The sequence below is a fragment of the Barbus barbus genome (assembly GCF_936440315.1).
Source record: "Barbus barbus genome assembly, chromosome: 30".
NCBI classification, from domain to species: Eukaryota; Metazoa; Chordata; class Actinopteri; order Cypriniformes; family Cyprinidae; genus Barbus; species Barbus barbus.
In genome coordinates, this window is record NC_136758.1 from 18,404,967 (window position 1) to 18,432,317 (window position 27,351).

General features: G+C 36.1%; 1 protein-coding gene across 2 annotated transcripts; it reads right to left on the bottom strand.

The window, feature by feature from the left end:
• Window positions 1-592: 592 nt before the first annotated feature.
• LOC306850300 (kinesin-like protein KIF20B) lies at window positions 593-26,781 on the bottom strand. 2 transcript variants are annotated; one of them, XM_079385862.1, is made up of 34 exons: window positions 26,686-26,781; window positions 26,291-26,404; window positions 26,090-26,179; window positions 25,791-25,910; window positions 25,477-25,615; window positions 24,688-24,872; window positions 23,712-23,763; window positions 23,422-23,634; window positions 22,716-22,827; window positions 22,537-22,608; window positions 22,305-22,451; window positions 22,073-22,229; window positions 21,083-21,337; window positions 20,698-20,837; window positions 20,459-20,588; window positions 20,120-20,327; window positions 19,534-19,583; window positions 19,261-19,380; window positions 19,016-19,163; window positions 17,290-18,253; window positions 15,833-15,971; window positions 15,601-15,723; window positions 15,441-15,501; window positions 15,240-15,365; window positions 14,649-14,767; window positions 14,042-14,197; window positions 13,788-13,964; window positions 11,860-11,994; window positions 11,261-11,350; window positions 9,614-9,826; window positions 5,169-5,243; window positions 2,178-2,280; window positions 1,949-2,070; window positions 593-1,318 (listed from the first exon to the last, which is right to left on the bottom strand). In XM_079385862.1, the coding sequence occupies exons 2-34, from the start codon at window positions 26,396-26,398 to the stop codon at window positions 1,241-1,243; spliced, it is 5,127 nt and encodes a 1,708-aa protein (XP_079241988.1). In that variant the 5' UTR covers window positions 26,399-26,404; window positions 26,686-26,781; the 3' UTR covers window positions 593-1,240. The 2 variants fall into 2 exon arrangements, with proteins under 2 accessions (XP_079241988.1, XP_079241989.1); XM_079385863.1 differs by having other exon boundaries at window positions 26,610-26,757.
• Window positions 26,782-27,351: the final 570 nt, after the last annotated feature.

The window sequence follows — 27,351 nt, forward strand, 5'->3', positions numbered from 1 at the left end:
ATGACTCAACTTGAGCCCAAAAAAAAAAAGGTTACAACACATACAAACAAAACGCATGATTACAGTCTGTCTCATGACCCTACATTAACTGGTAAGCACATAAACATTCATATGTACATCATGCACATGCGGAAGTGGACCGGAAGGAAATACATTTAAGGGCATGTTTTTCACACCTCACTTATAACATTCACAAATACGAAATCAGAGGAAAATTGCACTACAAAGACCTGCACAAGCACAGCTGGGCTGCACTTGGTTCATTTTGTATGCTTTTTCTTTCTTTCTCTTCGTCTCTCCTTATTCTTCCTCCTCACATAGTTGGTTTTCACTCCTCCATTTTGTCTTCACCACATGCTCCCACACTTTCGACACTATCAAAACCATGATTCATCATTGCAAGCAGCCACCCCGTTAACATCCTGTCATTCAGTCCCAACAAAGACAGACCTGTTCCCAGTTCCTCACCCTTCCCCTCGCTCCTTTTATGCAATATTAGATAAGGGCACAAGGCCACGCGCTGCAATTGGGAAATTCAATTACCCTTCTGTTACATAAGCATTTGTTCAGTAATTCAAACGAATAGTCATTTGGGTGTCATTAGGCATCTGGCACACAGTTTTACTGACGTGGTAATGGAGAGTCTTTATCATGTGAATGGCACATATTAATGGTTTGTGACAGGGTGATACACACAAAAACAAAAGAAGGTTGACGTAGGATGAAAAATTAAAAATCACAATAAACCATAAACTTTTACTTTGTGCTATATTTTGTGTGTGTGTGTGTGTGTGCGCGCATTTTTATAGCTTGAAAAGAAGAAAGTGGTTGGGGGAAACTACAGTTTTGCATTTAAATACAGGGCAGCATAAGCACAATGTAAACTAATAACCGTGGTTTAAACATACAGCTTGTGTCAGAAATGTGCAGTAGTGATTTCTGAACTTCCATTCTAACTTGAGCAGAAAAAATGAGTTCATTCTTCCATACATGAGCTTATGAAAACTGTCCATCATCTCAACTTGCCATTAAAAGCGGCACTAGTGTTAGTTCATTTCCAGGATAATATATTATGTGCCATATTTGCTAAAAAGTAAAGAGAATTTAACTAATACATAATAGATATTGTAAATGAAAAGTGCATCAGATAATAAGAAAAAAAGATTTAAAAAATGGAGTTGATTTAGAATACAAAAAAAAGATACAAAACACAGAATAAAAAAATACATTTCCTTCCAGATTATTTCACAATTCTAGTGCGAAGACGTTTCTTGATAAGGTTTTCACTTTCTTTCTCCTCTGTATTCCGGCCAATGATCTACAAGAAAGGTCAAATGTCAGCTGTTACTAAGAACATTAATGTCATCATAGGTTGAAGTTCATTGTATACATTGACAGCGTAAAGTACACTCATTTTCAAAGGTTTTGTGTCAGTAAGATTTTTTTTTCTTTAAAGAAATTAATTCTTATATTTAATAAGGATGCATTAAATTAATCAAAAGTGAGTGTGAGACTGTTTTGAATAAATGCTGTTCTTTTGAACTTTTATTTAATCAAAGAATCATTAAAAAAAAAAAAAAAAAAAAAAAAATGGATCATGTTTTTTACAAAAAAAAACAAAAAACAAAACTGTGTTCAACACTGAAAAGAAGAAATATTTCTGAAGCACCAAATCCAACACATCAGAATGATTTCTTAAGGATCATGTGAACTGAAGCCATGGAGTCATTCAGCTTTGCCATCACAAGAATAAATTAAATTTTTAAATATATTGAAATAGAAAACACTTATTTTGAGTTGTAATATTTCACATTATTCTGATTTACTGTATTTGTAATCAAATAACTGCAGCCTTGGTGACCATATAGGACTTCTTTCAAAAACACTAAAGAAAAATCTTACAGACCACAACTTTTTGAACATTAGTGTAGGTTTACCAGTACAGTACCTGATGGGCTGGTATGTCCATTGGGGAGGAGATATCTGGTCTGTCGCGTTTGGATTTGAGTTTTAGAGACATCGCCCCACCATCAGGAGACTTTCTGCTCATCAATCCCATGATCCTCTTTGCTGAAACAGAGAAAGCATGTAATTCTCAGACAAATAAGATGGCCAAGTCTGACAAAGTCTAGAAATGATCAAAAGGGTAATAATGATGGAATATATTTTTCCCAGACCTTTACTTCCAAGAAACGTAGGAGAGCCCTGAAGAAAGTCTCCAATCTTCTGGATGGTTTTGTCTTTTTTTCCTTTTTGGGTTGACTCCTGGGCATTAGAGGGCTGAGAGGAATGACAACAGTGTTCATCACTAACGGCTATGATCAGGATTCACAACTCTCTCAGTCACAGTCTTTGAGTGTGTGTGTGATTCAGTGACTTTGAGCCACTTTCTCTCGCTTAACTCCTCCACTGCCTATACTAGGGTTGCCTCGATACCACTTTTTTAGAACCGATCCTGATCCGATACCAAAAAATTCTGAGTATCTGCCGATACCGATATCAATCCGATACATGGGTAGGTTTTTTCAGTCTTGAATTTTTATACCTCAATGTGTGTTGATATGACCTTTTGTGTTACACACAATCCACTAAATATTGACAACTTTATTGTAAAGAAAAACAACAAATGAATGCATATATAATTATAATCTATGACAAAATTACTATTACTATTAGTAAACTAGGTTACTGGATAATTCAGTAGCAAAAGTTACTCTAGAAAAATCAGGAGTGCACAATTTTATGAAATCTAAAATTAGTGGGAAAAAACTATTTAGTGGGGAACAAATAAAAGTGAGTAAGCGTAGGACTAAATCTAAAATGATAATGTAAAATGATATACATTGCTCTATGTATTGTAAAATACATTCATAAAAAAAGTAATATTTATATATAGATATGTATACTGTAAAACATTTCTTTTAAATGTATTGCACAGTAATGAGGCAGAAACATATGATAGGTAAGACGAACAAGAAAGGCTATAAATAACCTTTTTTTGGGAGTACCAACGGGGGGTGGGGGGTGGGTACTGCTGTGGGGCATGGACTCTTTTTAGGTCTGCTGCTCTCTCTCCCCCTGTCAGTTTCCACACACACACTTTTCTGTCACCAAGCACATAACTTTACACTACTTTGCCTACTTAAATGCCTGGTGAATAGGCAAGCTTGAAAATTACGTAGTGTTAGGATAATGTTATTCATGTTAGATATTTACTAAAGGTGTGCACAGAGATCACGATTCTCCCACTAAACAAAATAATGTGACAAAATATTATTGCTGCAGTCTATTTAAAAGCATTTAATTTGAACAAATTATTAAACATTTAAATTAATATGTATTTATAATATATTAGTTCATATTAAAATTATGCAAAAGTGGTTTGAATGAATGATTTAATGTCTCACTCATAAATACTTCACTTGTTTCTTTACTGGATGAATCAGCGTTTGACGAATTCACTCACAAATACATTAAGTCACTTTTCGCCACATAGTGGACAAAAGGTACATAAATAATACTGTGTAGTTGAAAAGACTGTTTGTGAAGCTGTTACCCAAACACGGTAACTGTCTGCTCTAGTGCAAATATATCAGTATTTATCCAAGTATGTGCACTTTTTTGGACTAAAAGCCCTGATACCAGGACGCTGTTCAGTGAGTGCAGCTATGAACACAAATAAACACAAACACAAATAATTCAGTGGAATAACCGCAGCATATTTGAATATGAATGTGTGCTTTTATTCTGTTCACAGTTCGTCTAGAATATCAATGCGATCACGTTGACTCCAGAGGATTAAGTTAACAACTCAATATTTTAACTTTCCACATCCACCCCAACCCGTTTACCTAATCATCCCACTTGCTAGATGGGGAATGAACCCAGTGCTCTTTCATTGCGGTTGCTTAATTGGTTTGTGCTGCACAAAGGCGTCACCAGGTTTTTGCGTAGTTTAAAGTGACAAATCGTACCGGCGTACTTTGAGAAAAATGCGTGCCCGCTACGCAAAATGCGTACAGGTTGGCAGGTCTCCGAAAGGCTTCAAATACAGAGCGGCACAAAGCGCTTATGCACTCCGCAAGTCTGCATAAAAGGTTCAAACAAATATTAATATTAACGCGATAGTTTGAGACTTTTCTTTTAACAGTTTTCAATTTCAGTTACTGTGCTCGTTAAGAACATAGTGCTCTCTAGTCCAGTGTTGTGATCTAACAGACACCAACATGATTTTGAAAACAGCACAAAGATAAAGTCCTTTTATGCAAAATCATTTATCTTTATTTACAGATCAAGTATAATAATAGGAGTATTTAATAATCTTGCAGAGAGTTTCATCTTCTTGACACTTGTAACCGAACGCGGCACGCAGTTTTAATGCTGAATGGAGGATGACAGATCTTGACTTAAATATTCATCTCTAATTAAACTGTTACGGCTTCAGAACACTATAGTGCACGAAAACTTTATGGTGTTTTATGTTTGTGGCTTTTGTGGGGCTTAACAATAACAAAATAGTATACGCACAATTTCGGATTTGGATCGGTCTCGTCTAACCGATACCTGATCCGGCAGAAAATGCCAGTGTCGGAGCCGATATCGATACTGAATATCGGATCAGCCTATACCTCCTTCTTCCACCTCATTTCTACCTTATTACATCTCTTAATTAATCTAAACAAGAATTGTATTTTTTTGATAAATGTGACCCTGGACCACAAAACAAGTCTTAAGTCGCTGGGATAAATTTGTAGCAAAAGCCAAAAATAGATTGTATGGGTCAACATTATCGATTTTTCTTTTATGCAAAAAATCATTAGGATATTAAGTAAAGATCTTGTTCAACGAAGATATTTTGTAAATTTCCTACTATAAATACATCAAAATGTAATTTTTGATTAGTAATATGCATTGCTAAGGACTTCATTTGGACAACTTTAAAGGCCATTTTATAACTATTTAGATTTTTTTGCACCCATTCCAGATTTCCAAATAGTTGTATATCAACCAAATATAGTCCGATCCTAAGAAACCATACATCAATGGAAAGCTTATTTATTCAGCTTTTAGATAAATCTAAATTTCCAATTTCGAAAAGTTGACCCTTATGACTGGTTTTGTGGTCCAGGGTCACAAATTTGCTTGAGCATTAGAATGTGGTCACTCACCTCTTCCTGATGAGGCATTAGGCGAGGAGTCATTCTACTCCTTGTATTCCTAATGTTCTCACTTTCCACCCCATCCTGAGGAATGTCAAAGCGCAAGAGTAAACAAAGGCTAACATTAATGCTTTGGTTTGCTTTAGGCCTGTTTCATTTTGTGTCTGCAAACTGTGAGAAAAGCAACAGCTACAACAACAGGTTTGTATTGTGCTTTTACACTAACAGCGTTTCTGCTGTGTAACAGACCTACACCTCTGTGCAGAAAACAAAGTGATTCCTGGCTTTCAAGATTGAAAATTTATATAAACAAAGCCTATTATTTAATATTATTAAATGGTTATTGGAAGTGGGCCATAAAGAACGTTAATAAATTGACTAGCATGAAATCTATCTATTGTTCAAATGTTTGGGGTCAGATTTTTTTTTTTTTTTTAAAGAAATTAATACTTTTATTTAGCAGAGAAGCATTAAACTGTCAAAAAGTGACAGTAAAGACATTTATAATGTTACCAATATTTGTAAATAAATGCTGTTCTTTCTATGACCAATTCAGCGTATCAGATTGATTTCTGAAGATCATGTGACACAGAAGACTGGAGTAACGGTTGCTGAAAATTAATCACAGGAATAAATTACATTTTACGTGCAGCCTTTGTGAGCCTAAGAGACTTTAAAAAAAAATAATAATAATAAAAAATCCTTACCAATCCCAAACTTTTGAACTGTAACAACCTAAACTCCAAAGTGTAGCTATAAATTGCTTAAATTGTCTGAATTCAGTCAGATTTACTGAACAAAAGGTCTTGTATGCGCCAATCGCAGCATGTAAATAACAGTTTAGCATGAATGCTGTAACCACATAATAATATGGCATGTGCAGTTCACACAATGCAGACAGTGAAACAGGCCTTAGCAGAATCTGAATGCTTGGCTGTGATTGGTCAGATAAGATGTGATGGATGTTATGATGATCAACTAGACAAGGAAAAGAACAGTTACCCAGACACAGTGGTTAACAGACCCTCTGCTTATGTTGTGACCAACAAGCAATCGTAGAATTGCTAATTATATATTAAATGCATATGGAGAAACACTGACAGCACTGGATGTCTGAGTCGCTGATCTGAATCTTTAATCCCAACAAAACACAAATTGGTTTCAGGTCAGCTGGAAACAGTGCCAGTTAAATTCTTGACACTCAAAAGATCACAGAGGATCCCCTGAGGATTAGTTGACTGAAATAGTGCCAAGAAAGCGCAGTGCATTAAATCATCATTAATAAGACAACAGAGCATCTGCCATATCCCTCTCAATCTCTCTCTGCACACACAAACATATAAACAAATACATGAAAAAAAAAAAATCTAATCTGCAGAATAAATAAATGATTCAGTCTGAAAGCGTTCTTAGTCTCTCCAGTGACTCATCGTTTTCAGTTTCTTCTTGTCTCTCTCTCTCATCAAACTGTCTGCGTTTTTGCTCCATCACTCCCTTCCTGTCACTAACTCTCTCTCTCTAGACAACAAGATCACGTCTGTGACATTGCATGTGACAGCCAATGCCACGCTCTTAACCCCCGCCAGTCTAAACAGGGCGGACAGGGGAGGATCTCTGTCTGTCACACCTGTCACCTGTTGTTTCCAGTGTTGGGAGGTGAGATACTATGCCACTCTCTGACTTGCAAGCTCGCATTAAAGGAAGAATAATGCCCTGACTTCCAGGAACCTGCCAAGTCGTTCACTGTTCAATCGTATCCGAGGGAAACACGTGAGAGATCAAGAATGATGGCTTGTTCTGCAGTCAGGTGTTGGCGTTTTCCCGCCATGAAATGGGAAAGTGTAATTACAATAATTCAGGTGTCGAGGGTGAAGGCACTGCACGATCACAATGATCTCCTCCAATTAAATGTGATCTTGAGGATTTGATGAGTGAATGATGAATTATGGGTCTATTTTAAATTCTACAGAGCATTATCTCCCAAAGCCTTTGTCGTTTATACATCATGTAGAAACAAATACCCTGGCACTGAGGGCATGGACAGCTCTTACATGAAATATCACCCTGATGGATCTGTAAACCATATAGCAAAACCCACTCCATTTACACACCCACCTTGATAGAAAGGTTATTATTTCTTTGATGCATCAAAGGCTTGTGGGATAATGACTCATAAGCTGCATTTCCACCGTCAGGAACCAAATGGCCTGGATGAAATGGTCAAAAAAACTTTACTAGGGATTTTAAAGGGTTAATAAGGCTACTGGTAGGATTTCATTTCTGTATTTTTAGACTTTATAGGTACTTCAATCAAAGAGGTCTAGGCCAAGTCATGTTTTGCTTTTAGTAAATGAGTTTGGAAGCTAAAACAGAGCCTTTAAAGTCAACATGAAACAGCATATGCAAACTTTACTTTTGTAATGGGACACATTCCACAGTAAAAAAGAATATTCAATGAGAATGAAGTAGATTTTATCCATAAGGAATAAATTGGATTGTAAACAAGTGGGGGGTTTTCTTCTCAGAATAGAGCCAGACCTAATTTCAGTTAGCAATGGACTGTGAAGGACTTCCTGTCTGAAAACTTACATTTAATTAATTTTTTAATTGTTAAAAATATTTCACAGTATTACAGTGTTTTTGATCATATAAATGCAGTCTTGCTTTGCACAAGATATTTTTTTTTTTAAAAACAGGTGAGAAGGAAAGTCCTACACCAGGAATAAGATCAGGAACGTGTATTAAATGGGGTTATGATGGGGTGGTGATGGCGCAGTGGATAAGACACATGCCTTTGGTGTGAGAGACCCGGGTTCGAATCCACTGTGAGACACCAATGTGTCCCTGAGCAAGACACTTAACCCCTAGTTGCTCCAGAGGCATGCGACCTCTGACATATATAGCAATTGTAAGTCGCTTTGGATAAAAGCGTCAGCTAAATGAATAAATGTAAATGTAAATGAATAGATGATTTAATGAACATTCAATCATTGCATACATATTTTTTTCTGTGGAACTAGAAAATATATTTAGGACTCTTTAGGCAGGTCTGTGCTGAAGAATCTTTGTGCAGCACATCAAACCTAAAACAGACTAAAAATCCTGACAGAATTTTTATTTTGTAGACCGTTCCTTTAAAGTAAAGAGAGTCCATTTGGGTTTCATGTTGATTTTAAGGACAAACTTTGCCAGTAACCAGTAATTTAATGGAACACCTTCTTCACACAGATTTGCCCAAATTGATTTAGTGTGAAGAAAAAAAATATAGAGAGGGCCAAAAAAAAAAACAAGTTACTTTACAATTTATGGATTTATACATCCAATATCCAGCTCAGTGGGATAACCTGAGGAAATTAACATGACCCTGAGTGTCTGAGAGTCCAGACCATTAGGAGTCCTGAAGGTGGAAGAGCTGTGGTAGGATTAAACAGGAAGAGAGTACCTGAGCACTGGGTTCAGAGAAAGCTTTCTTTTTCACCACGCTGCTCCTGCCTCCTTTCCTCTTCAAGTGAACAGAAGCGCCATTAAAAATTGTTTGTTCCATTCAATTACAAAAGTCTCCAACAATTAGCAGCTACAAAGCATGTGGAAGCGTGACTCTGTTGCCAGGGACAACCGGTGAGAGAGCACACAATTCTTTCTCAATAAGAGAGCACTTATTTGGAGTGGAAAGCATTTTGTCGGTGTGCAACATAACATCTTCACTGTGCTGTTTGGAGAGAATAGCATGATCTACCCAGACTAGAGACTCTTAAGTGCATAGCTACCCGTATAAAATGTAATTTAATAAAATGTTAACACCCTGTTTAGTCTGCATTTATGGTAGATTTGAATTTGTGCATCTGTAATCCCTTTGTCTGAACAATTCAATTAAATTTCCATAAACAGGTTTTAGAAATCTATAAACCTACTGTGTATTCTATTATTATTGTTATTGCTCCCAAAACAAGTGTCCGCAAGTTTTTATGTTGCCTGGAGAAGAGTGTGTGAGGTTAGGCCAAGGCATTCTCAACCACACACGCACATATAAATATATTCTCACACACAGAACTATTTGCTTAATAGGACTGCCATTTTGCTGCCCATGCACAATGAACACTGATCTTTAAGCGCAAGTGAGGAAAATTAGAGCCTTGTTAATGCCTAATTAGGAAGGGCTGTTGGCTGTGCAGATTAGGGCAGCAGCCGATGGACTGCTGGTTTTATGAAGAATATCAATAATAATAATTTTTTAATAATCAGCTAAAGGGGAGGAAAAGGACTGAACACTTTGTGATAAATCTAAACTAACATTCTACTCAATTTCCCATGATTCTAAGGCTAGAAATTGAAAAGATTAGACATACAGCTCAAGCACAAGATGATTCAAAGTCATTCCAGTCACAGTACTCCATTCTAATTTGTGTGAATTGAAAACCATTTCCTAAACCGCCTCCATCCATTTCATTTCTCACCTTCTCCATCTCTCCGCTCTTCCTTTTGCGTGTGGGTCGGGAGATTTTTACAGTAACGGCGGAGTCTTCACCCTGCCGCTTAAGAGCGAACCGATCCGGCTGCAGAGGGCTGAAGGAAATTTCCAGCTCGGGCCGCGGAAACCTGGAACGTCTGCCTGTTTCCGTGGAGATCTCTGACGAATCTAGCACCAGTGGATAGCTTCCAGACGAACTCTGTGATACGAAGATCATTATTATTAACTTGATTATCATAATCAATGGGCTGAGAAATATGTGCATATATTCATAAAGTAGATGCTTTTAATCAAAAATCCACAAATGCAGCAAAAGCAACAAATTAATTTAATGAAACAAGAGGTGACAACTGTAAAATACTAGAGATTAGACATTAGAAATCCTACTGACCCCAACATTTTAAACCGTAAACATGTCGGTACAGCAGGGGAAAAATATATATATATTTTTTTTTATTATTAAACAGTGGTATTGTGAACAAATTGCGCTTTCTTTAAATAAATTCAATTAGATTTTCCTAGGGATAAAAATATACCTCACCTTCTGCTCTAAACTAACTATATGGAGCTTGTTTACATTACTATAAGGTTACAATTAACAACAGAGCCCAAACTTAATTAATTACTATTTCTAATATAATAATCAACACAACTTAAAACAAAAAACATTGTATGCAAACATGTAAACTGCATATAATGCAGTTTTTAAATTAACTTCTTAATGATAAAATTTATATTTGTTGTTGAAATATATTCATTTACATAGTGGCTGTCAAAACTTGTTTCATAACAGATGTATTTAAACATATATTAAATAATTAAAGACATCACTAATACAAAGTTTCAGGCATTGTTCAGAGTAAGTACTAGCTAGACAGGGAGAGGTTAAGGAAAGAAAGCAAAGTTTTTTTTTTCCACTAAAAAAAAAAACTAACAGGTAAAGTAAAATATAACGAGTATATAGTCTAATATTTCTCTGCTCTTCATTTCCTTAGTGAACTAACCAGCGGTGGACACTAATGACTTGCCTGAGCTAAATTAAAAGCTATGTGACATTTGGTTTACAAGCTATTTTATTGACGTCTTCCCACGGTTGAAACACTGATTGGGCGATTATGTGAGGCATGAGTTGTTCATTCAAGTTTATTTCACATTAAAACTAGTAGTAAAGAGAAGAGATAACGCTCACTCCGCGTGGGCGTTTGATCTGTCGTGCCACACCAGAGAGTCAAAACGGCATTTATTGTTTGAATTTCCCCCAAAAAATGGACATAATTTGAAAGATGACACTGTGTTTCTTATCAAAAGTAACAACATATAAAACTATTAATCTAATAGAAACGAAAATGAATTAACGGTGAACGATAATATATTAATAAATGAATATTAATCTAAATCATTAATTCATTATACCATTAGTGTCAGCATAACAACTTTCCCTTGTGGTGTTTTTATCTATTGTTACTGACAGATCATTCAAAACTAAGAGAGATGATGAATATGCACTTGTGTGTTGCATCTACTATTGCACAAAACTAAATGCAAACTAAAAGAATAAAAATTAAAAGGAAGCAACAGAAAGTAATTGACATTTTTACATTTAAATGATAAATAAGACGCATTTCTGTTTTACCTGACTGGTGACAGATCCTCTGGCTCTGCTTGTGTGTTTAAGTGTACTGGTGTTCAGAGGCTTTGTGTCAGATAATTCTGCTTCCATTGTCTAGCACAGAAATTTAGAGACAATCAATCAACATTCCTCACTCAACATCTGATTAGAAACTCAATTTAATAAACGGCTACAGTATGTCTAATAAACAACACATATCACCTCAGGTTGGTACAAATAAATACTAAGAACTGCCTGATTAATGCATGTGTACAAAGCAGGCAGTGTGGGGAATTCTTTGGAAAGCAAACAAGTGAAAATATATAAAGGGCTATTAGAATCTATATAAAAGCTCAATTCATATGACTTACAGTTTCTCCTAGTACACAGAGAACTTAGCTCAGGTATATATATGTATATAAAAAAATGACAGTTTGAAGGACAAGGTCACTCAGCAGTGTGTTTAGTGCAAATGTCAAAATGCTTTTTGAGAACTTTCAGAGTAAAGTCACTTCAAATTACGATTTTGGTCATTCGACAGCGATTATATTTGTCATACACGGACTCTAATGAATCATCCAAGGTAACGGGTGAATGGCAGTAATAAAACACGTGTGTCAGACCTGGGTAGATGAGTTTCTGCGAAGGCTGCTGTCTATGATGCTGACACGGAGCTGTTCCTTTAGTTTCTGGATCTCTGCCTCCTTTGCAGCTAGCTCTTCCTGCAGTGCCTCGGTCCTACTGTCCTCAGTGACCTCCTGAGACAGGGACAAAATGTTCAAATAACACTTCATGTAGGGTAAAATTGATGAAGGAATGAACTGTAGAGCAACACAGCAAACAATCAGGTGGTAATACAGCTATTTAATGTGCATGGTTTAAAAATAATATATATTTGCAGAAGCAAGACTATTGTTGACAATAGGGATCTGTGTGTATACATGACACATACATGTCTTATAGTCACATAGGCTACATTACTAGGTCTCCATAATTATAATATATTTTTCGGCTGGACAGTGGTCCCAGTCAGCTTTAGTTCAGGTAAAATCAATTTCTGAATTGTATGTCATTTTTATTAGATTTGCTTGGCTTCAAAAGAGTTGTATGGCTCTTTGAAGTCCTGCTAATTTGACAATAATGCGATAAACAAACCAAGACTAAATTAACCCTTAGAATGTCTGTCAACCAATCAGAATTAAGTATTCAGTGCCACTGAACAATGATGACACTGCTATCACACTTTCCAAAATGCACCTGTACTGCTACTGAGTGAATTACCGCAAGTATTACTGAACAACATATGAATTAAGAATGCTTTTATCTCAAATTATTTTACAGTAATTTTCTTTTTGAAAATACATGCTGAACAGATACATGAAAGTTGTTTTATTGCAATGTACATGACATTCAAATAAAATATGTCCATAAAAATGTGTATATTACGATAAATCTTATCATCAACCAAAATTTATAATAATAGTGACATTTTTTGCTTATTGCCCACCCCATTATGTGCAATGATTGGCTGATGCATCTACTGGTTTCAATTAGGTTTGAAATCTGATCACCTGATCTTGATTTAATGGTCAAGAAACATTTCTTATTATGATCAAATGGTTGTATGAATGTTGAAAATAGGGCTGGGCGATAATTCGATAATGATAAATATCGCAACAATTTTCCTCGATAAAACGATATGAAGAGTTCGATAAATGTTCAATATAATGTTTTAGTCCAGGTGATATGTGAAAAAAAGGTTTTCATTAAAGCATGACATTTGGTACACTTGTACAGTTTGCGGCCCTAAACATTTTCAGAAATGGAGCCATCGCAAAAACACCTGTGTGGTTTTAACTGTGTATATCATGATTGTATGGATGTATGCTACTGTGGGAGTCCAATGCTTAAAAAAAAATTAAAAATAATCTTTGGTCAGAATAAATTTAACCATATAAAACTGAGGTTGCTACAATTTTTACAGATGTTCCTGATTTTGATAATGAACAAAAATTTACCTCTACATCCTAACTCAAGCTACTATCAAATGTGCATTTCTAAGAGACAAAAAAAAGTGATGATATTTTTAATATTATCAGGCAACCTAAACCCGTTTCTTGATTTGAAACAATATCACTCATTAGAACATGCAGAACCTAAGAAATGAATTTTTCTATTTAGATATTTATTTTGTTAAGGAAAATTAATGGTTTAAACTTTCACATTGGAGCAAAAATCTGGATTTAAACTTGAAAGAAATAAAGATTTGACATTTATCGTGATAATTACTGATATCGACTGATATGAAAAAAAGTGTGATAATTTTTTTGGCCATATCGCCCAGCCCTAGTTGAAAATGGTTGTCCTACTTCATATTTTTGTGGAAACTTATACTTTTTTTCAGGATGCTCTGATAAATAGAAAGTTCAAAAGAACAGCATTTACTTGACAATTTTATTAGGCTTTACTGCCACTTTATCAAATAAAATTTTATTTTCTAGTAGGTAGTGTAGCATGAATAAACAGAGTTTGTAACAGACACTAGACTGACCTCTGGTGCTTGGGGGGTGTTTCTGGACTGTAGGATCTTGATCTGTTGGTCTTTCTCTGCATTCGACATGATAAGCTTTTTCAGCTGAACCTCCAGAGCAGAGACGAGTGCGTCTCTCTCTTTTCTCCAGCTTTCCATCTCTTCCTCACGAGCAGCAAGACGTGCGGCAAGAGACTCCTAATAGACACAAATCAACAGTCATTCTCTCTTAAACTAAAAATATATTTAGTGTCTGAACACACACTGCTATTTACCATTTCGGCCTGTTGGCGAGCATGCCGTTCTCGATCATCAGCGTATCGCCTCATGTCTTGGTTCCTTCTCTCCTCAGCCTCTTTAGCCTGGCCAATCAGAACCAACTTCTCCTCCATCCACTTCTTGCGCTCTGCCTGGTGCTTTTCATTGGCCAGCTACAAACATGAACCCAGAAGAACCAAACAAAGAGAATGAGCACATTTCTCTTACAGCTGAAGAGAAATTGAAAAAAAAAAAAGAAAAAGGTTACACTTTACTTGAAGGGGTGTGCATAAGACTGACATGACACCTTCATAATCATGACATGACACATGTCATGAAAATGAACATTTTTTATGCATGTTTATGACAACTGTCATTAAAGTGTCATTCGCTCAGTTATGTAATTTTTAATGCAAAGATGACATTGTTTGAGATGTCTTTGTTATGGGCTAGGGTTAGGTCAAATAATGTCATCTTTGCATTAAAAATGACAAAGAGCGAATGACACTTAATGACAGTTGTCATAAACATGCATAAAACCTCCTTCATATTTTGAAGGTGTCGTGTCAGTCTTATGCACACCCCTTCAAGTAAAGTGTAACCAAAAAAATTTAGACAACAGACCTTTAAGCACTCCTGGGCCTGAGTGGTCTGTTGTCTGGCCAGTAAAACATCATCAGAGGTTGATCTGGAATCTCTCCTGTTCTTCTGTTCAGGTTGCAATTCTCTCAACCTCATCAATTCTGGAAATAAATAGAGTGAGGTTATAAATAATATAAATATAAAGATTTAAATTTGAATGGTTTTAAAACCCAAAAAAATGTCGATGCAACAATAAGAAATGTAAAATTCGGTACTTATTTTAGGTCACTAAGAAATAAGTACATGTGACTATAATCATATGAACTCCTTCATACAGATTTTTTTCCCTTTAAAGAAAAAGATGGTCTTTTAAATCACCTCAAATCACACCAGAGAACAAAGTGAATAAAGCAAAATGTGGACATACCAAATGTTGTTTTTTCTATTAAACTTGTTACATACCGTTTTTTTTTTTTTCAATTTATGTTATGTTAGACAGCAACACCCTGCAATACTTTTCACACAAAATATATATACACACACACATTTTTTTTAAATGTATGATATTATTATTAAATGCTTTACAGTACATTAAAGTATTATGAATGCAATATTCTCCATGTGATTTTGTACCCTGAGTGAGCTCATTTATCTGAGCCTCCCTGTTGTTCAGCTCCAGGTCCAGCTCTGTCTGCGTTTCCTCCTGTTCTGTCAGAGCCAAACGCATGTCTTCAATAACACGCTCGCGCTCCTGCAAATCTACAGAAACCATCAACAAACCCATTAGTGCACACACTTGTGCAGACGGAGGCAATTAAACAGCATATAGCCTACCTTTACATGCTTTCTGATAGAGCAGCAGATTCTCATCTGATTTCGATTCAGAAGATCGTTCCTGTTTTAGAACAAAGAGAAAATAATTAGTTCACATGACAGTGTCAATTAATGTTTCTCTCTTTGTGGTTTTAGTTATTCATCGCTAGGTGGTGCTTACAGCTTTCAGCTGGTTGATGGCGCGGTCCCTGTTGGCGATCTCATTCTGGAGCTGTGCTTTGGTCTTTTCTAGATCACTGAGCTTCGTTCGTAGAGATTTCTCAGCGACCCGCATGGAGGAGATCTAAGTCATAAGGAGTTTTAACACAAGTCAACAGCAGTCCGATTCAATATAAACTCTGACACATTTTGGCCCAGATGGTAAAGACGTTTGAAACAGAGTGAGTTCTCACCTCTTTCTGGACCTGCTGAATCTGTTTCTTTGAGTCACAGAGTTTTTCCCGAAGATCAGATGAATCATCTTCCCTTCTGCGCAGATCAACAGCCATACTGTTCAACTTACACTCGCTAGTTTTAATCTCCTCCTTTAACCTGAGTGATAGAAAAGCACATGCACACAGAATGAACACCAAAAAATAAAAAGAAACAATAAATCTGAGGCAAAAGTATTGATAAATGATATCTGATTAATTGGCCAGTATTTGAGGTTATCTGCATCATTAAACCATGTCTGCTTGGTCAATTAAGAGAAGTGTTTATCCTTACCTTTTGTCAGTTCCAAATAGAATTTTTTTCAGTGATGTTTGAGTAGATGTTGTGTAAAATGAGTTTTCTTTTCTCTTCAGAAAATATGCATTTAATTTGCTATTATTGAGGCATTGTAGCAACTATCCTGTTCTCTAAATATTGGCATGAACCAATGAAAAATCCATGTTGGTCAACCACTAGCTAAAAGCCTTAAAGACAAATAAAGCTCAACTTGAACTTGAACTCAGTTACAAATACACTTGCCTTTTAGTGCTTATTCAGTAAGAGAGAATAAAAAGCCTTCCAGGCTGCTAAAATAAATCAATGTCCTTGTGTGGGGGATAATCATTAATCCAACAAAAGCAGCAATCTTGAGCAATATCTTTGACAAATAAAGCAAGAAAATTCATTTCAGGGAATAAGTAATAACATTTCTCAAGCAGATTGATGCTTTCAAGAAAATCAATGCTTATAGGAAAGCTTCCAATACTCAAGTTTACGCCATTAAAGTCTGTTCTAAAAACCATAAACAAGCTTGGTTTTACAAAGAATCTACATTAAACAGCCATTCACTTCTAAACAAAAGGATCGAGTACAAGTGAATCGACTAAACACAAAATAATAATACATTATTCATTTTTCCATTTCACAAAGTGAAATGAAGCAATCCCTTATGCTCACCAAGGCTGCATTTAAAAACAGTAAAATTGTGAAATGATATTACAAATTAAAACAGTTTTCCATTTTAATATATTTGAAAATGTAGTGGAGTTTATTCCTGTGATAGCAAAGTTGAATTTTCAGCAGCAGTGTCACACGACCCTTCAGAAATAATACTAACATGCTGTTTTGGTTCTCAAGAAACATTTACTATTTTTAATGTTTAAAACAGCTGTGCTGCTTAATGTTTTTGTGGAAACCAGGATTCTTTGTTGAATACATCAAAGAACAGCATTTACTTGTACTCACTTTTGATCAGTTTCAACCACTGAACGGTAGTGTATATAAAGACATTTGAAAAAGGAAAAATAGTGAATGTGCTCGACTGTGTAAGACACTAATGCTACAAAAAAGAAAAAAAAAAGAACTGATTTTATGTGGTGGTTTAATGTAACTTGTGTTTTACGACACTGTATTGTAATTGAGGAGGAACATAACTGACCGGTTGATCTCTTCTTGTCTCTTCTGCAGCTCTGCATCTTTCTGAGCGATGGCCTCCTCTGCCACAGCCAGCAGCTCTCGCCTTCTCTCCGCCTCCCTCCTGCGTGCCACCTGCACAGCTTGCGTCTCCTCCTCCTCCAGACGCTCCTGCGCTTCCTTCAGCTTCTTCTGCAGCACTAGGAGCTGAGTCTCCTTTGACACTAGGGCGTTTTCCCTCTGTGCCAGCTCAGCTTCCTTTTCAGACATCGTGATGTTTATTTTGCTATGGGACTCCCTGTTTTTAGATCCAAGAGAGTTAGGGTTCATCAGCCCCACCTCCCTTTCTCCACGCCCCTCCTCTTTAGACAGATGTACTGTGTTTCTCTCTTCTTTCTCTTTCTCAAGGCATCTGACCTGATCCTCTAGTTCAGCTTTGACCCCACGAAGGGTTGTCACCTCAGCCTGCAGGTCACAGTTGACTTTTTTGAGGTCATCGTAGTCAGCTAATGTATTTCTGGAGGTTTCTGCTTCCCGTTGCAGTAGTGTAATTTCCTGTTTAAGAGTCAAGATGTGTTTGTTCTTCTCTCCCAGTTTGTGATCTTGCTTAGCCATTTGTGATTTGGCAGCAGCCAGTTCTTGAGAAGGACCTTTTAAATTCTCTGTAGTCTTACTATAATTGGACACAACTTCTACCTTCAAATCGCTGCAATCCACTGCTGTTACCATTGATTTAGTTTCCAAGGATGTCTGAAGTAGCTTCTCTTGTAGAATACGTTCCTGTGAAACTCTTTCTTCCAATTTAGACTTCAGATCCTGAATGCAAACCTTCAATGAGTGACATTCCTGCTCCAGATCTGTGATCTGCTTGTCTTTTTGTTTGGATTCAGAAAGGCAATGCTCCAGCTGACCTTTGACCTCAAGAAGGGCGGAGTCTTCACATCCATTATCTTGCACATCATCTTGGACTTTTGAGTCCTCCAGGGGACCTATAAAGAATGGAGAATTTTAGAAACACTTAACAGATATATATACATTAAAAAAATGTATATTAATGAGCTGTCTGCGTGACATGGAATATTTGTGTGTGTTTGTTTAATATAAATTGTTTTCATTTAAAAATTGCTTCAAGATTTAAATTAGTTTGGTACAACCAGGCATTTCAAATTTATTGCTACTGGCCTGGCAACAAAGCAAGTCATTAATTTAATCTAAAATTCACTAGTCTTTACTCGCACATTGAGCATAAAATTAATTTTCAATTTGATTTCATTCTGAAGATGAAAGAGGGGTATTTAACTGTGGAATCACTCCTGAAAGCCTCCTATTCATACCCAGGAAGCACCTCATGTTTGTGTGGGATGCTTTAATACTAAAACAACATTTCTGTTACTCTTTTTTTTATATATATATGAATAAAAGTCAAGCATCCTTTTTTATTGGCATTTACCCCCCCTTTTATAACTTATAGTGCTTTTTATTTTGTGCAGCATTCTCTATGTGTAAAATAAATATACTTCTTTATTCAGTTTATAAAAACAGTATACTTCACAGAAGCACTTTGAAATACAGGTCTTATGCACGGTGGTAATGTTTTGTAAAACATATTTATAACGATAATTTCTTTATATTCGAGAGCCTTTTTCGACCGTGAAGGTATCATCGTCCTTTAGCCCGGTTCTCTCGGCCGGCTCCTCTGGTTGTGACAAAAGCTGGGAGGCACTTTTCAGCACATGGGGCAGAGTCTGTACCTTTCTTGAGAGGGGGCTGTCCATCAAGCCCCTCCCCTTCCTGACGCCGCTTCCTGGTTTCGGTCCGTGTGTCAGGCCGCTGCTCTGAGCAGGTACAATTGCATTTAAGATGGATGATCTCCTTTTTGGTGGAGTCAATTTGAGTTCTCTGGAAATCCGCAACAAAAGAAAAGACACTTTGAATGGCAGTGTACATCCAATTATTATGGACATTTGAAAACAAATCTCTAGATGTTCACACTCACATCCTGAGCCTTTTGTTCTTCATGTTGGTCAAGAGCTGTCTGGAGTTTGGAAACCATCTCATTCTTTTGTCTACACATTTCACTCAGCTCCCATTCCCTTTGCTTGTGGCTCTCCAAAGCCTACAATCAGAAGAACAAGCTACAACTTCAACATTTTTACAGTTTCTAAAGAGAAAAAAAAAAAGTGGAGCTTGCCTATGCAGAAATCAGTGCGAGTCTGGTCTTCGCACTGTATGTTAAATTGGCGTAAGCCTTTTACAGTTGCTGTTTTACCTTCTTCACCTCCTCCAGTTCATCTGACAGTCTGCTCTGGGTTTCCAGCTCTGTGAGGCAGTATGGGGCTTGGTGTTAGATCAAGTGATTAGGAAGCCTGGTAAGGTGGCGTGTGAACACTAAGCAAGTGCATGTGGTTATAGTCCTATTGCAAAAGCATCTGTCTCTCACAATACAGAGTTCCCACACTTTCTGGCCAATTAATTTCCATGGAAATGTTTTGGTCTCACAAAAAGCAATTTCTAGCTGAAGAAATACTAAAAAAAAAAATAAAAAAAAAATAGCGATACTAGAAAATGACCTTTTAAGACTAGGGGGTGGAATTATAAAAAAAAGTGATATATATTCCCTCTCTCTTTCTATATATATATATATATATATATATATATATATATATATATATATATATATATATTGTTTTTTTTTTTTTTTTGAGAGAGAGACATTTTCCAGAATAGTGGGAACCCTAAAAGCAAAAAAAAAACAAAACAATTCAAACATTGAAGGGAGAGGGGAAGCACAAAACATTTCTGTGCAAGGGCAGATTTGTTGTGGGTCTGCTTATCTGCAGTCGATTGTTTCTCACCCTGTGTCTTGAGTGACAGCTGATTCTGAGTTTCACTGAGCAGTTCTGAAAGTTCTGTGACCTTTTTCTCAAGGTCTAGCAGCATCACAGAGACTTTAGGGTCAGAGGTCACCAAGCAGGACTGGGCAGTCTGGGCATCCTGCCTGATTCCAGCCAGGTCACTGCTCATAGAGTCAAGAACGATGTCTAGAGAGACATGGTTCTCTTCCTACACACACACACAAATTCACAACTACAATTGAGCATTAACAAAAAACATAAGATCACCTTTTAAAGAAAGTGTTTAGAAAGTATAGTACAACCTGAATGTCTAGTCTGAAAACTACAGCATATCTGTACCTCTGATTTGGTCGCAGCTGAATTAATGCTGTCGTCCTCCACAGCTGTTTTTCCCACCAGGTTTTTAAGAATCTCCAGTCTCCGTTCACAACGTTCCTCAATCAGTTCCCTGTCTCTTGATATCCGCTCACTAAAATAAAAAAAAAGAGACACGGAAAGCAGTCTGGGTCATCATATAGCATGACCTGTAATTTGCTTTAATTGCACATAATTGAGCACGGGGGCCTGTGATCTCTGACCTGTAATCTTCCTGCATCTGTGAAATCAGCTCAGAGAATTCATTTGTAACTTCATCTCGAACACGTGCTTCGAGAGCTAAGTGTTCAGCTTTCTCCTTCCTCAACTGCTGCTGAATCTCATCTATAAACTGCAGCTGGGCCTTTACATACAAATACAAAACAGCAATGCTGATGCAGAAACCTCAGTGTTATGCAAACATAAAAACATGCAGCAACAATATAAAAATATATTAATATACGCATCAATATTTGTGTGTCCTAAGTGGATGAAAAAAAAAAAAAACAGTTCAAATGTGTCTTGTGTGACACTTAAAGCTATGGCTGATAAGGAAAAAAACTAAAATGACTATAGATGTGACTTATAGTGTAAGATGCCAAATCTCACCTCATAAATCCCCCTATCGAGCAGCACAGTCTCTTTCCCCTCTTCCTCAGCATCCAGAATGGTGTTCTCCATTTCACTTTCCTCTTCATCCTCCTCAGTGTCAGAATCTTCCTGGACATCCTCAAGGCTGGGGTCCCATCGTACCAACGAGCTGCGCCGCATTTCCCGACGATCAACGTTGTTGATAATGAAGGACACCTCTCTGGCACTCCTTTTCACCACCACTGGAACGATCTTAGTGGTGAGAACCACCACCTGAAAAACACAGAACTATCCATAACACAGCTCCAAAAAAAACATTTAGTATTTCAGCAAAAACAACAACAACATTTCAGCAGTTTGAGCAATGTCAAGAAATCTATGACGGGAAACCTATTAAATGGTCCAAAAATGTAGGAAAATATAAATTGTCATCAGTTACTTGCCCTCATGTTGTGCCTAAACCCATAAGACTTTATATCATTTTTTAAATACAAATAAAGATTTTGTTTAGAGAAACCCGAGACATTTCTGTCCCTCCATTGAAAGTCCATCTCACTGAAACTTTAATGCTTAAAGTTCATAAACACATTGTAAAAATAACCCATTAGAATTGAGAAGTTGAATCTAATTCTTTTGAAGATATATACTGTGTATATATATATATATATATATATATATATATATATATATATATATATATATATATATATATATAATGTGTAGATTTAGGCTTTTATTCACATGAAAACATTGATCAACACAAATTAGCTAAACCATGGATTTAATTAGGATTTATTTTACAATCTTTTTATGAACTTTTTGAAGAATCAAAGTTTTGTTGGAATAGATTTTCAAATTAAGAGACAGAAATCACTCAGCTTTCATTAAAAATATCTCAGGTTACACTAAATATACAAAGATGAATGGCATGAGGCTTAGTAATTGATGATAATTTTCATTTTTTAATTATCTTACCCTGAGATGCAATCATATTAGGAAATTACACACCTTTTGAGCTACAGCAGAGAACTTGAGCACATTGAGCGTCTCATCATACATGGAGGCGCACTGGTTAATGTTTACAATCATACAGGCTTTACCCCGGCCAGTAAAATATCCCTGCAGATAGTGAGTGAGTTTACTCTCTCTGAATGGAATATGCTGTCTGAAAAGACAAAATAAGAGTGTTTAAAGGACAAAGAAAAGTGGGTATAAAAAAAAAAAAAAACATATTGTATACCTGGCCTGGTGGTTATTTCTCAGTGCATTGATGCATTTGCCCAGGCTGAGTAGAGAGGTGTTGATGTTTCCTGCCTCTTTCAGCCGTTCACCTTTATTTTGTGTTTTAGCACATCGCTCTGATCCGGCCAGATCACACAGCGCCAGCCTTGAACCAAAGTACATACTTTTACAAACCATTCTGAAAGACATCACAACCTGTAGAGAGCTCAGATCAGGATACACAGACTCACTCGCTAACTGACTCCACTCTGGGTATTCCCACATCTTCCACCTTCAGGATCCGGACAGAGAAAATACTGTGGCTAAAAATCAGGCAAAGACGACATGAAGTCAGAATAACATATGCATACAACAACCACTGTGTTAAAAAGGATAAACAGCAGGAAGTTACAGAATCTGTATAGTGTACCTCCTGCTGGAGAGCAGGTTGAGCTTAGTGCTGGAGATGCTCTGGTTCCTTTTGCCCAGTTTCATCACTTTTAAGGCTTCATCAGCACTGCTCACCTGCACCCATCTCAGATCTAGAAAACAAAAATTGTTATGAGCAAAGACACAATCTGATTCAGCAGCTTAAATGAACTGACTGAATCACTCATAGCATTCTTAATCTTAACTCTTAAATTTTTTCTTGTGGCTCTAGCACCAGCACCTGGCCAGTTTTAGCTATTACACATTATCCCAAGAAAAAACCCCAGAAGTCACTTCAATAATTACAAATTAAATATAATTGCTCTCTGGAATGATTTAATGAATAAATATCACAGTGTAATCTCACTCCTCCAGCTCAAACAGTATATGGTTCTAGCAAAACCAAGTTCATGGGTTTGATTCTTAGGGAATGCCTGAACTGATAAACTATATAACGAATGCAATTAAGTCACATTGGATAAAATCATCTGTCAAATGCATAAAAGAGAAATGTATGTATAATATATATATATATATAAATATAAATATAAATGCAGCCTTATGACGAGCATTATTTTTGTTGTTACATGAAAAACTTTAAAACATCAGGGTTAAATTTTTGCTTGGATGAGCCATCACCATCAGGTCCATGGAAACATTGTAACAATAGAATAAATAGCAAATTACATAAATCGATGCTAGTTTACCTTTGATGAATGCGTTTCCTTGGACATCCTGACAAAGACGGAGGCTGGTTCTCCTTGAAGCATTGTTTGAATGCTGTTCTAACAAGTCGTGGATGTTCTCATTGTAGATCTCACAGAATGAGACCCAAATAGAAAACTTGGTGTTTGTGTCCATATCCACAGCTAAACTCCTCTCATTCATTGCAGAGCTTATATCACTTAGAGTGGAACCATCTAACAGGCAACCAGAAAGTTATGGGTCAGCCAGACAAACAAGGTGTAATTAAAAAAAAAAAAAAAAAACTCTTTACCTTCAAGATCAGACTTCGAGCTTTGGCAAGATGTACTCTTCTGTGCGTCAGTCTAAAGTGAAGACAAAAACTAAAGACTGAGTCAAACGAAACAGTTGTTGTTCAACTCACTATGACATGGACAGATTACAAAAATTAATTAGTTTTAATTAGATTAAAATTACATTTTAAAATACTCGTAATCAGACTACAGTTACTTTATGGATTGCATGATTACATATTTAATTTTCCTTTCTAAAATAGCCTACCACATATATACATTCTGAAAGTCGTATAGTTTTGTGGACATTCACACAGAGATCAGTCATTAGTCAGGTTGCTACACTGCATTTGACCGCTGGATTTACAAAAATCATTTCAGGTTTCAACATTGCATCAACTACTGATGAACACATTCATTTTTATTTGAATTATCACTCTGTTGGTTATTTTACCATGTATTACTTTGGAAGGCGTTTGTCTTTCAAACACATTAAAATACACAAATTAACCAATTTTTTTTGCCATCTGATCCTCTTGCACCTATTATATTTTTATTTGAAGTACCCCTGAGATTTTAAAATAAATATTTTAATAATAAAGTATCACATTTGCATGTTAATGGTTCTCTGACTTTGGTTATGGTCTCTTTACTTGTAGGTAAACAAATATTTAATTTTTTTCATTAAGTGTTTTATTTTGATTCATTTTAAAATGATTTGTTTTATTTTTTAAATTTTTATAATCCAATTAATTATTACCTTTTTATTTAACTCATAAACCCAGTTTGGGAAACCTTGACGTAATATAACATATGGTACATATTTAAATCAAATGTACAAAAACGAGATAGGTCAAAAGTAATCTAAAAGTAGTCTGATTATATTACCTTAAATATGTAATGTATTGGATTAAGTTACTAACTACCATTTTTGTCATGTAATTTGGAATCAGTAACGGACTACAATTTGTCAACCCAGCTCTGTATATAGAGTACCTCTTTATAAAGCTTTAGCAGGTTGCGTTTGCGAACTGCTTCCTCATTTTGCTGATCTTTGGTAAGCCGGATGAAATCCCGGCACTTCTGGGGTTTTAGGCACATCTGGGTGAAGATGCGACCATCCAGACTACTGAAGATCATGTTGAGGGAACGAGGCAATATGCCTGGATCAGTATCCGGACCTAATACATCAAAACACCATCAGGACTTAATTCTTGTATTTGAATATTTCACAAAAACAAATCACTGTTAAAGTCAGCACAGCATGGAAATTTAAGCTTTGCAGTTTGTAAATGCATCTTAATTATGCATTATCTTATTATGAATGATTCACTCATGCATGCTGTATTGATACATTTTTTGACCGTGTAAGAATTGTTCAAAATGTCATGACACACACTCAGATCTGCCTCCATTCAATTAACTGATGGATAGAACCCCTGGAGAAAATGGATAGCCCTTCTTTTCATTTTTGATGCTGAACAAATGATCCATCTCTCCTTCTGTTTACTTCTGAATTAACACACTCTTTTACATGTTTGGTCTGATTGAAACTGACCTCAATTTACTGACCCTACTACACATTCCTGGCATTTATTGTCTTCTTCCTCATAGAAAAAAAATGTTTGTAATCTTTCTTTGAAATATAACAACTTTTTGGCTTGGAAGCTACTTTTGTTTCTTGCTCAAATTAAAATGGGTTGTGGAGCATTAACAGCATTATGTCAGTTACAACAGAAAATAATTCAGTCTATCAATACAATAAGAAAAACAAAATATACAAACCTAAAAAGGTGAAGGTCTTCCCAGCATTAGTGATACCATATGTAAAGACCAGAGAGTTTTGGCCTTCTAGCACATCGCTCAAAAGACCCTTCACTGTGCCATCAAACATCTCCTTCTGTGTAGTGGCTGGACCATAAACCTAAAAATACCACAAAATCAAGTTATATGCATGACTCAAGACAGAGCACAACATTTGACCTCAAACTGTATTTCCAAAGACAAATTTGAAGATTCTTCAGAATGGTTAAATAGGGAAAACTACTGGTTCACGTAATCAGTCAATCTAGATGGTTTGCGCTGATGGGAATGCTTGCCTGAGAGAACTGGAAACGTTGAGCTGTAACTGGCACTGATTTATCACTGAGCCTGGCAGAAAGAGATGATTGTGGAGCTTTGAGGAGCACAGTCTCTGGAGGCTGAATGGCCACACAGTCCTTCAAAAACACAGATAGAAGGCACAGACTAATCATTTTTAATAAGAGACAATATTTGAAACAGATTTTCCCTATTAAAATATTTTTCCTATTTAAAAAAAAAAAATCTACATGAGGGTCTGCATTTTAGGGTGCTTCAATGTGTGCAGTACCCCTGAACCATTTATTCCTATTTTCACCTGTGATTCTTCATTCTCAATCTCAGCCGATGAAAACGGTCTTATCCTAAGATACACCTTCAAATGTTCCTTCTCCGGGTCAGACGGGTCCTTCAAAAGAAACTTCGAGGGTCAAAACATTTCTGTTGATCATTTTATTAATCACAATGTAAAAATCACACTTAATCCTGTAGTATTGTTCATGGCCAGCTGTCATTTTACCTGTAAATCTGAACCTTCGATGAAATATGAGGACAGATTTCTACTTAAATCTTCCGAAGCTATCATCTCCAGTCTTTCCATATCATCCTTTAGTCCTGACTCCATCATATTGCTCTAAACAACATATGAGAAGACATAAAAGAGCAGGGTGAAATAACTATGACAACCCTTTAATCACATCTGATGGTAATAACACAGTTCCTATTTATTTTGGAATTTTATCAATTGTATGATCTTATGTTAATTTTAACAGACAATTACACAATTTTACATATTTTATAAGTCAATCTGACACACATAAAATTACAGTAACACCCACCCGAACTGACAAACGCACAAATAAGAACAGGACATCAAAACACGCTCATTGCAACAAGTTAACTTGGTTGACTTACAAGGCTGTGAGTGGATTATTTATGTTCTATTGTTTATTAGTGTTGCTTTATCTCCCAAACTGTGGCGCGCGCACTTATTTTCAAATTCCACCAATCGGATAAGCGAGAGCAACCGCAAAGGCTGCTGGGAGCTCGTGCTCGTGCACATCACAGAGACGTTATATATGCGCAGAAGGTGGACTGCGCATTTCTCATAACCAGATTAATGATTGTTCGTATTGATGCGTCTTCGATTTGTTATTTCATTTCTTAAGTTGTATTGTTTTAAGCATAGTTTGTGTAATTCGTAGAAATACGTTTTTTTAAATAATGCACATTCAAAATACAAGAATAAATAAATAATAACAACATACAAATATTCCTACATTAAAATACCAAACAAAAGTACATTGCAAAGTAATTACATCAGCAAGTAATAAAAGATAATAAGCGAACAAGAAGATGCCAAATAGAATAAGAAAAAACAGAAGAGGCTGTGCAAAACATTAAGAAGGATTGTCAAAGATGATAGTTATTCTTGTCTAGATTGCTTTCTTCTTAATAGACAATGAGGCCTAAATACAAAGTCAGTTCTTGCTTGGAGACATTAAAGTGGCATTTACAGTTTGTGTTTATATAAAGAACGTAAAACTAAATAAACAAATTTAAGTTTATAGGCTCACTGTC

Coding starts and splice junctions, on each gene's coding strand:
- LOC306850300 (XM_079385862.1), bottom strand. CDS start 26,398: ATGATGGAGTCAGGACTAAAGGATGATATGGAAAGACTGGAGATGATA. Junction 15,972..17,289: donor AGACAAGAAGAGATCAACCG/GTCAGTTATGTT, acceptor TCTATCACTCAG/GTTAAAGGAGGAGATTAAAA. Junction 14,768..15,239: donor GATAAATGAGCTCACTCAGG/GTACAAAATCAC, acceptor ATTTATTTCCAG/AATTGATGAGGTTGAGAGAA.